We start from the raw sequence: 11,031 nt of genomic DNA, 5'->3' as shown, positions 1-11,031 counted from the left end.
GCAAAAGGCGGCAGAGCAGATGTCATCTTGACAGTCGTGAAGGGAGAGACACTGAGAGGCCACAGAAAAAAATAATTTTCCTCTTCAGGCAGCGTTCGTTGCCGGTCTGGATGGCGGCAGCTAACTGCCTGTCTCTCTCTTTACCCTAGCGTCGCGGAATCGCTGATCCCATCCTCGTCGCCAGTTTTGAGGACTGTAAGGAGGGACGCGACCACAGGGTGAACGAAGAACAGTCTTTATTAACTAAGTAAGTATGACAGCGATTCAGTCAGAAACTAGCGCGCCAAACAATATATACGGGGGCTTCAGCCAATAGGAACTAACTCTCAGCCGGCAACAGCCTCCCTCGCGTCCTAACCAATCAGGACGGAGGAGGCTGTTGCTGACCGACATAAGGTGCTGAAGTACATTTAACCAACGAGGGCCATTTGCATGGCCTTATGCATATTCAATGAACCTATGAATATTCAATAGGCATGTTGTCAGTTTCAAAACGTCTGGCTTTTCTTCCTCCTACCAAAGACTACCTGGGGTAATTCACAGGAAAGGAGGAAGGGAGGAAGGAGAGAGAGGGAGGGAGGAAAGGGAGAAAAAGGGAAGGGAAAGTGAATGAGATATGGATGGAGGGAGGGAGGGAGGGAGGGAGGGAGAAAGGAGAGGAAGGAAGGACCACAAACCTGTCACTAGATGCAACTTCAGAGGATCCTTCGAATCAGCACCGCAATCCAGGGCTGGAAGGGACCTCAGAGGTCACCTAGTCCAACCCCCGCTCCAGCATTCATCTTGGTTATTTTAGTGCCTCTAATACAGAGGATACATTCCTAGAAATCTACAGGCATTGCCAACCCCCAGTAAAAAAAAAAAAACCTAGCGCAAAAATGTTTTTTCCACCATTTTTCATCCACTCCTGAAGTCGTCCCAGGTTGTTGTTTACTTGCAAGAAAATATAATCTCCCCTTAAATTGGTCCTCACAAAACACTTTTCAAAAAAGACACTTTGAAGAGCAAACAACCAATTTCTCATATTTCAGACAGTTTGTGCAAAGGCTTAACTCTCTAGCGAGGGTTGTAATGGTGGAAAAGATGAAAGGAAGAAGACGATGGACTCAGTTACAATGGTGGCAAATACTAGGTTGGGGCCAGATTGCTGTGGAAATTTTGATCTATGAGGCTGCTAATATATGGCAGTGACTTGTTGGTTCATATCCTAGCAGTCAAAGTTTGAAATTGAGTTCTTTTTATTGGGGACAACTCTACTGCACAAAAATACCTGAACTGAAGCAACTCCAATTTTTTTTTTTTTGGCTCACTGAAAATTGAATCTCACAATTCTCTCCATGTCTGATGTAGGGATTTTTTCCTATACCATACCGCACTTACAGAAACCTGTGACATTACTTCCACAACTTCACTTGTTGTTCTTTTAATATAGCAGAAATCAGGAATGGAAAGATCAAAATTGTGCAGTTCAACTAACCAATAATTCAAGCATGAAGGATTATGTACTTTAAAAGTGGAGAGGAAAAAAGGGCATTGCATACCGTGTATCCCTGAAAATGAGACAAGGTCTTATTTTATTGTGACCCCCGAAATAAACGCTTGGCCTTCTTTTCCGAGATATCTTATTATGTTCAAGGTGCAGGAGGTAGTGAGCGGGGTCACTTCATGGCTGCTGCTGTGTTGCAATATTTTTGGGGAGGGCTTATTTCCAGGGGAGGGCTTATTTTAGTGCATGCGCTCAAAAGCCCAATTGGGCTTATTTTCGGGGGGGGGGGTGTATCATTTTTGGGGAAGCAGGGTTTGTTTTTTTTTTCCGTTCTGCAAAATTTGAGAACTGATATCACATCAGTTTCCTGTTTCTTTGGTTTCAGTTATGGCCGATACTGATAAAAAGAAATGGAAGGCGAGGCGACAGTTCACACTGTCCACCTTGCAAGATTTTGGAATGGGGAAGATAAGAATATCTGAGAGGGTGCAGGAGGAAGCCCTTTGTCTGGTGGAAGAAATGGCTACCACAAAAGGTTAAAAAAAAAAAGAATCTGGAAAGGATTTTTGTATTATGTGAAGTTACAGGAAAACTGGATTCTACACTGAATCTCAAATCCTCTACACTTAAGTGCACAAAATAAAGAAAAACTTGGATAGGGAGTGAGTGCCCCTCTTTCCTTTGTTTTTGCAATATTGTTCAGAAGCAAAAGGAAAAGTACACAAAGGAAGCTTTTGAGCTTTTTCTCTCTCTTTTCTATCCAGTATCAGTATTTGGCTTCATAAAATTACAAGCTTGCTCAGAAGTACTAAAATTTTAATGTAGTTGTATGAACTAAGAGATACAAAACTCTAGGAAGCATTATTGGGGCAGTTATAAATTCATAAAATTACAAATTTGCTCAAAAGTAGTGAACTGTTATGCTGGATGTTATATCACACATCAAGCAAGTTCATCAACCAGTAAAACACTTTATGGATAATTGGGGTAGATAAACTAAGGGATATAAGGAAAACACAGATAAAAATAGGCTGCATGAGATATAGAGAACTGAAGCCGAGATTGAATTAAATGGGCATAAATAGAATTTATTCAGGAAGTTAGAGCTCTTTGTAAAACTGTCTTCATTGGACAAGACTCTTGTGGAAGAAAATAGGAAAAGAAATAGAAAAAAGTGTATGGGATTATTATTTTTTAAAAAAAATGTTAGATAGATTAGAAGGAGAGAGAGATGGAGGGAACAGAGTGCTCAGTTAAAACTGGAAGGAAAAGCAAAAAAAAAAAAAAAAGCTTTAAAATAATTTGAACATAGAGCCAAATCACACACTAGGAAAAATCAGCAGCCAGCAAAGGACCGTATGGATGAATGAGATAGGTGATCTAAGGGTAGAAAAGAAAACTTCGTGAATTTACGGATATATATACACATACACATATACATACATACATACTGTGTGTGTGTGTGTGTGTGTGTGTGTGTGTGTGTGTGTGTATGTGTGTATGTATATATGTATATATGTATCTATGTATATATGTATATATGTATATATGTATGTGTGTATATGTATGTATGTATGTATGTATGTATGTATGTATGTATGTATGTATATATATATATATATATATATATATATATATATATATATATATATATATATATATATATATATTGAATGCATGAACAGTGTGACACCTGGGTGTCATACATTCTAATACAAATAAAACTAATAAAACTAATCATAATTATTATATTCAATCAACTTATGTATTTGAAATAATAATACACATTTATATTAGCTATAGTCCATCATTGTTCAATTATTCCATATTATATCTTTTTATTACTTTTATTATTATAAAGTGTATACACTAATATTCCATCTTCTCTTATTAAAGTTAAAGATAAACTTTTATCCAACAGTGCAGAAACTATTTGTTCAATCCTTAAATTACCCTTCAGGGAGTGTACTTGTCCCAATTCTTTAAAACCCATATATGAACACTCAGTTCCATTTAGATAGTCACAGAAGTTGCCAAAAGCCTCTTTACATCCCTTTTGCAGGTTCAATCTTCTAGCATAACATTCAAATATCCCTTTAGCTGAATAGTTTCCTCATTTTTATATTTGAGTCTCCAATAATCATAGGGTAGCTAAAAATAATCCAATATATATTTTCACTTTCATATAGATGTAGTTTTCCCTTTCATCAGCAGGTGGCACTCCCCACTTACATTTGAATATTTACTCCAATGCCCTTTGGTTTATAGAACAGTTATAAAAGCAGAATAAATTTCATGGGTAAATAATTCCAGCATTTACCTCTTTTTCCCAATTTAAGAGTTCAATTTCCAGTATATTTGAAAATTTGTTATTTTTGTCTCCTGCGTCTGTCATTTGCAGTCTGCTATTTGCTCAAAATGCCTAGCTGCTGTTTTAACACAAGATCTGAGCTGATAGTTCTAAGTTGCTCTTTGGGGTTAAATTTAAAGCAAAAAGAAAATCCTCTCCCCCAGTTTAAGCACAGACCACCTATTTCGCTCCAGAACCAGTTGTCCCAGTCTGTTTCTAATGTGATCTGTGCAGTAATCTTTGGCAATCGATTTGATTACAAAGATCACATCTTCATATAGAACCAGGAGATTGTGGAGTCTCAAATAAGATTTCTTTATAGTTTCCTAGGAATGGTATGTTTTTCCTCTGTGATGCTCCTCCTGATACCCCATTTTTCCTACTAGGTCTCTCTGTGTGTGCAAACGTCCAAATCAGAATTGCAAAGATTAAATGCAATGAGCTACTAAGCATGAGCTATCAAATCTAGACATCTAGTGGGATTGAGCTATTCAAACATAAATTGATTCTCAGCAAACCTTTCCTGCCTAGGTTTATTTCCTAGGAGATCATTTTCTTCTTTCGTAACTCCTTTGGTTCCTGATCTGTTTGTTCTAGAATCACTGATTTCTTATAAATTAATGATATAAGGACAATATCAATATTACAATCAAACTAATTATTATATTTTACAATCAAACTATTATAATATTTTTTTAAAGTGCAATGGTATACATACAGCTATAAATCATATTAGCAGTGCTAATTATCATGTCAGTGTTAGGCCTGCAATTATATTCCTTTTAGAATTTTGGCCTGCCACACTTTCTCTTATTTCATTATGCTTTTTCATTACTGTAGTAGTTGGTAGGGGGGAATAGAAAGGATTAGGATTGTGGAATGTATTGTTGGCATTCTTTTCTAGAAGACCATGGTCATCCTTTGTCTCTGCACCGTGGCACCTGATCGGAAGTAGCTGGGTGGGGATGCCAGCGTGGAAGAAGACAATTGGACCATGTGATGGATTGTGGGTGTGGGGACAAGATCATAAACTTTTAACTTGGTGTGATTCTGATGTAATTTCCAGAATTGGGATTACACAGATGTGCTAAAATGTCTGATTTATTAAATTGGAACTTTAAGGATCGTTTTGCCTTGGACTCTGATTTAATTCTACATGATACTTGGAATGCTGACATCAGATGGTAGGCAGATGCATCTCTCCTTGTCATGGCTTTTCAGACAACTCCCATATGTTTATGCGCACACTTCTTTCTTCCAGTCTTCAAGGACTTTAGCCTTTTTCACCATTATCCCTTTGTAGGAGAGATGGGGTGGGGGGAGGCTAGGAAAGGAGCAGGTGAGTCCCTTGCAAAGTATCTCCTGCATGGAAATCAGCCCAGGTGAGGAGAGATCTAGGGGGAACTTTCCACGAGACACCTCTTCAATTAATTTATTGCAATGATACATTCCCATTTTAATTTCTAGATGCTGTATTTACTCGTGACTACAATTAAAGACAACATACTGAGATTCTTGTGATTCTTGTCTTCTGGTCTTGGACCTATCTGAGGGTTGACAATTAGTAATATCAAAGTAAAAGCTACTCTCTGAACAGTTGGGGTATTAAGCCTCCACAATAATGACCAAACAGGCATACTATTTAATTTGTACTCCGGGGCAGATGTACAATACTTTTCCAAAAACAATGGAATACTTTTTTGGGCGACACATCAAGTCTTTTGCTGAGGTTGAAAAATTCTGCGATTATATCCGTGAGAAGGTGGATTTGAACAAGAAGACATTAGATCCCCAGAACCCACGTGATTATATTGATTGCTTCCTTCTCAAAAAACAGAAGGTGGGCATGTAGATACCATATCTGGATAACTGTATAAATATCTCCAATATGCATCTAGGATTAAAGTAATTCATCCCAGATGATGATGGTGGTGATGATGATGTTATCCATTCAGTGGTGTCAAAGTCCTGGTGATAATATGGTCCAGGTCTTTCCACGTCTTCTGATCTTGACCTAGTTATCTGAGTTGTTCTGTGCTATGGCTTGTGTCCAGACATTGTGTACTTCGATGTCACTTTTTCCACCAGTCAGTTTTTCATTACTAGACTTGGCTATAAATGAATTGATAAAAATATTTCTTTCCATTACCTGATGGACAGAGAGTACCTCACAAACAATTTGATATTGATTTGGAAAGTTTGTAAAACTTTGGGGGAATTGAAAATTGGGTTTAATTTACCTCAGAGGCTTCCTGGTAATGTATTCAATGAAAATGTTGACTATTTAAATTATAATTGTATGATGAATCAGGAGTTTAGTAGTTCTGGATGAGAGACCTAGTCTGTGTAACCCTTCTGGAAGTCAAAGTTTAAAGCGGTTTGTATTTCATTACTCTCATAGTACTGAATTCAAGGCTGAAGGATCATCTCTAACAAGCTGACAAAAGCTGAGGAAAGAAACACGTTAAGTCCTACACGGTTTCAAAAGCTATTTGCGTTATTTGAAGAATACTTCCTCAGGCAGGAGAGGGGTCATGGAAGTCCATCTTTTATGGAATGAAGTAGACAGGGCCCTCAACCCTGTCAGCGCCAGGAAGGGGGGGTTTATTTCTGGAGGCTTTTAAGGAGACCTTGGTTTGCCTCCTCCTTAAAAAGCCATCCAATTGGTTGCCAGGACAACGTTCATCCAATTTCCTTTTTGGTGAAGGTTGTGGAAAATGTGGGGACCTGACAGCTTCAGAGAGTCCTAGATGAAGCAAATTATCTGGATCCCTTTCAGTCAGGATTCAGGCCCAGTTATAGGATGGAAATGGCATTGGTCACACTTGATGATCTTTGATGAAAGTGGGATTGGGGTATTGCAACCATCCTTGCTCTGCATGAACTCTCAGTGGCTTTCAATACCATTGACCATGATATCCTTATGGGTCAGCTATGGGGAATACAGCTGGGTGGCACAGTTTAGTGCTAGTTCAGCTCCTTTCTCAGAGCTGTTTCCAATCACTGTTGATAGGGATTGAGAGATCCAGTTCTTGGCCATTATCATGTGGCATTCTGCAGGGCTTGCCACTCGTCTCCATTCCTTTCCATCATCCATATGAATCTATATGGGTGAGATCATCTGTCACCATGGGTTCAGGTGTCTGCAGACTTTTGACAATATCTAAATCTATATTGCCACTCCTGGTGACCCAAATGATACTCTGGTTTCCCTGTTGTGGTGCCTGGAGGCTGTGGGGCCTGGATGGGCCTTTGGTTGAATCCTGGTAAAACCAAATGGCTTTGGGTACATGAGACTTGGTCATCTTTGAATATGAATGAGGTGGCACTACCCTGGTTCAGAATTTTTTTTTTTGGGGGGGGGGTGGTCTCCTGGACTTGCAACTCCTGCCCAAAGAGCAGGTGGCTAAGGAGAAACTTTGGGTTGTGTACCAATTGTGGCATTTCCTGGATCAGGAATCCCTGGGCTCTTTTGTTCAGGTGCTAGATTTCTTACAATTGGGCTATTGTAATGTGCTCTGTTGAGCCTACCTTTGAAGAGCATTTGGAAGTTACAGCTGGTACAGAGTGCGGTGGCTCAGACAGTTCTTGGGGTCCAAAGAATGCCCCATATAACATCACTAATCTGTGAGCTATATTGGCTGCCAGTCTGCTTCCAGGTGCAATTCAAGGTGTTGGTAATCACCTTTAAAGCAGCTGATGGCATAAGTGCAGACTACTTGAGGGACTGTCTCATCACATTGGCTTGGCCCATCCCACCCGTGCTGGCATGCTTCAGGCTTGATTATTCTGGCTGGCAGTGTTCAGGAGAAGAGCTTTCTCTGCCATTGCACCTGTGTCAGCCTCAACCCTCCTCGCCTTTCATAAGGGCTGATAGACCTGACTTTCCCAGAGTATAAGGGAGAAGCAACCTAGAACTAAGGATACATTTTCTAACAATGAGAACAATTAACTAGTGGAACATCTTGCCTTCAGAAGTTCTGAATGCTCCATCACTGGAGGCTTTTAAGAAGCGGCTGGACAACTAATTGTCTAAAATGGAATATGGTATCCCGCTTGTGCAGTGGGTTGGATTAGAAAAACTCTAAGGACTTTTCCAACTGTTATTCTGTTATTATTATTTTCTTCTGAAATGATTTTTACCTTGGATAGTTATATAAAAGGCAAGTGTCCATGTTTTCAATCCAACTTATACGTACTCCATATTGTTGCACAAAATTTACAAAAACAAGAACTCATCTGAACCCAGAGTCCAAAGGTAGAGATGTTGGTAAATAATTACCCTGTATTGATAACAGTAAAAGAACAAATTGATTTTTTTAAAAGGATCATGGAAAATATGTTATTTAACTGTGATTGGGAGTTCCAGTTGCCTTCTTTTTTCAATATTGTCTCATTGAAACCGTTTCTGGGAGTTTTGAAGAGGAAAATAACTCAGAAGAGGATGGAGCTGACATGGACAGGAGTTGTGCTTCTTCTCTGTATACTTTTCACCCTTTTCTCCTCTTTCCAAATGTACAAGAAAAAAGGACAGCTGCCCCCTGGACCTGCTCCATGGCCTATTCTGGGGAACCTCTTTCAGCGAGATGTACTACCTTTGTATAAACATTCTCAAAAGGTAAGGCTAGTTAACTATTGTACTTCTTCAAAGTTTCTGATGATTACCTTTTGAAGATTCTTATAGCTTCTTTAATTGTATTAATTTGATTTATTTTAAAACGAACAATTTTATTTGTGGCTCATTTCTTCAAAGGGAATTGTAATATAAAGTCACCTTGTAGCAATCTGATAAACCAGCAATGGAGGTTTCAAAGTTCATTAAAACATATAATAACAAGAAAAACTTTAGAAAAAATAAATCTATGAGCCTCAAAATTGTATCATTTGAATTTCCGGTAGCATCAAATTCACTGAAACTTCCGTTTGATTCCAGATTGTTTAAATGCAGATATAACCTCTGTCCTAATAAAGTTCATCTGGGCTGAAAAAAATCCAGATGATAACTAGATGCCATCAAAGACATAACAGAAACACAAAGTTTTTCCTATAATATTATGGAAATCCAGTTACTTGAAGCCAATTTAGGTTACTAGCGATAGTTTGTCTTCATTAATTGTAGCATTTTGTTCCCGCTTCCATCCTTTAAATGGATCAATTATTCTCTTCCATGCACAGTTTTTTCCCCCATCTGTAACCTTTTTTGTAAAAATAAACTAAAATAAAATATCCAGTCTGAAAGTAATCCAAAAATTATAAGAATATGGCGGTGGCAGGACTAAAGATTAATAAAGACAAAACAAAAATGATAACCAAGAACATGACAAAAAAGCAAGAAGGAACTGGAAGTAGCAACCAGAATGCAAACAACTAAGAAAGCGAAATACTTGGGGATCTGGGTGTCGGCAAATGTCCCACAATTAAAGACAATAATTATAATAAATTAGTGATACAAATAAAGAAAGATTTAGAAAATAGAAAAAATATTCAGTTATCACTCATGGGACATATAGTGACAGTTAAAATGAATATTTTACCAAGAATCTTACTCCTGATGCAAGCAGCACCTATTAATCCAGGTAAAAAAATCTTTCAAGAATTAAACAAAATAACTGCTAGATTCATTTGGCATGGACAAAATGCGAGGATTAAACTGAAGTCAGTGCAAGACAGCAAGGAGAGGGGAGGCTTAGCATTACCGAATTGCGATTTATATGCATCAGCAGTAACAATAACATTGGTGAAGGATTGGATAGAGCTAAAGAATAAAAGAATTTTGACCTTAGAAGGCCATGATTTGCAAACAGGCTGACATACATTCCTGTGGGATGACAAACAGAAAACACACAAATACTTTCAAAATCATTTAATCAGAAGAGCGTTATTGCAAAAATGGCTCAAAATCAAAAAAGTCCACTATGTGAAAATCCTGAATTGGCTATCGACAAAAAGGACCACTCACCCAAATTGTATAGATTTGAACAAAATGCTAAGATACAGAGACTTAATTGATAGCCAGGGAAATTTAAAAACAATTGAAGAATTGGCAGATCAGAACATGAAAGTTGACTGGCTAACTTACCTCCAAATCAAAACTAAAAACAATAAAGATACTAAATTATATGACATTGAAACAGAACCACACGAATTGGATAAAATTATTCAAAGCTCAGATAGAAAGATGATAGGGAGAATATATAAATTCCTCCTGAAGTATAAAATGGAAGAGGAAATTGTGAAAGAACAAATGATAAAATGGACGCAGAACTTTGGCTATAATATTGAATTAGACAAATGGGAAAAACTTTGGGGAACATACTTAAAAATGACACAATCAGTTGCATACAAGGAAAACCAGTACAAAATGTTATACAGATGCTACCTGGCACCAACAAGGTTAGCTAAAATCTTAACAAATACCTCCCTAAAATGTTGGAAATGAGAATCAATACACGGAACATTTATGGTGGACTTGTGAGGAGGCTAATTTTTTTTGGAAAAGGATCAAAAATTGGCTGGAGGCAATAACAGGGGTTAAAATAGAATGGAAACCTGAAGTTTTTTTAATTAGGAATAATGTCTGCAAAATACAAAAAAGAAATCCAGTATTTAATACTACATATAATTACGGCAGCAATGATTGCCTTTGCCCAGAAATGGAAAAACAAATTAATTCCAAGCGAACATGAAATAATAAGAAAGGTTATGGATTGTGTTGAAATGGACAAACTAATTAAAGAAATCCAGGGAAAAGAAGAATCAGAATTCTACCAGATATGAGATAAATGGTATAGGTAAATGGAGGAAAGAAACAAAAAACAATCAAGGAATATAACAAAACTCAAAAAAATAATAGTTATGAATAAAATAAGAGGGTTAAGAATGGTGAAATTCAAATGAAATACAATAGAAGAGGAAATAATATAAGATGAGCGGTATCGATTGATAATTGCTATTAGAAAGAACAGGAAGCTCCTGTTCGTATTGTATTGTGTAAATGTGGTGTAAGTCTAGGTTTTGTGTGTGTGTATTTTACATGTTTGTTAATAAAAATTTAAAAATTAAAAATAAAATAAAATAGTCCATTAGTATACTTCTACGTCTGTGGCCCTTTGCAATATGATTCCTTGTACATTGTTTGAAGCACTCCTATATATTCTTTCCTTATATCCACATTCCATTCAGTCTGTTGGAAAAT

At 37.4% G+C, this 11,031-nt stretch overlaps 1 protein-coding gene across 1 annotated transcript in view; it reads left to right on the top strand.

Moving 5' to 3' along the window:
- The first annotated feature begins 5,710 nt into the window (after positions 1 to 5,710).
- Positions 5,711 to 11,031, top strand: part of LOC116503683 (cytochrome P450 2C20-like) — a 31,654-nt gene continuing 26,333 nt past the window's right edge. Inside the window, exon 1 of the mRNA XM_032210252.1 lies at positions 5,711 to 8,454. Coding sequence (XP_032066143.1) covers positions 8,101 to 8,454 — 354 coding nt within the window. The 5' untranslated portion in view covers positions 5,711 to 8,100. The remainder of the gene's footprint in view (positions 8,455 to 11,031) is intronic.

The sequence above is a fragment of the Thamnophis elegans genome, chromosome 2, assembly GCF_009769535.1.
Source record: "Thamnophis elegans isolate rThaEle1 chromosome 2, rThaEle1.pri, whole genome shotgun sequence".
In the NCBI taxonomy this organism is placed as follows: domain Eukaryota; kingdom Metazoa; phylum Chordata; class Lepidosauria; order Squamata; family Colubridae; genus Thamnophis; species Thamnophis elegans.
This window is presented reverse-complemented; position numbering and strand designations above follow the sequence as displayed.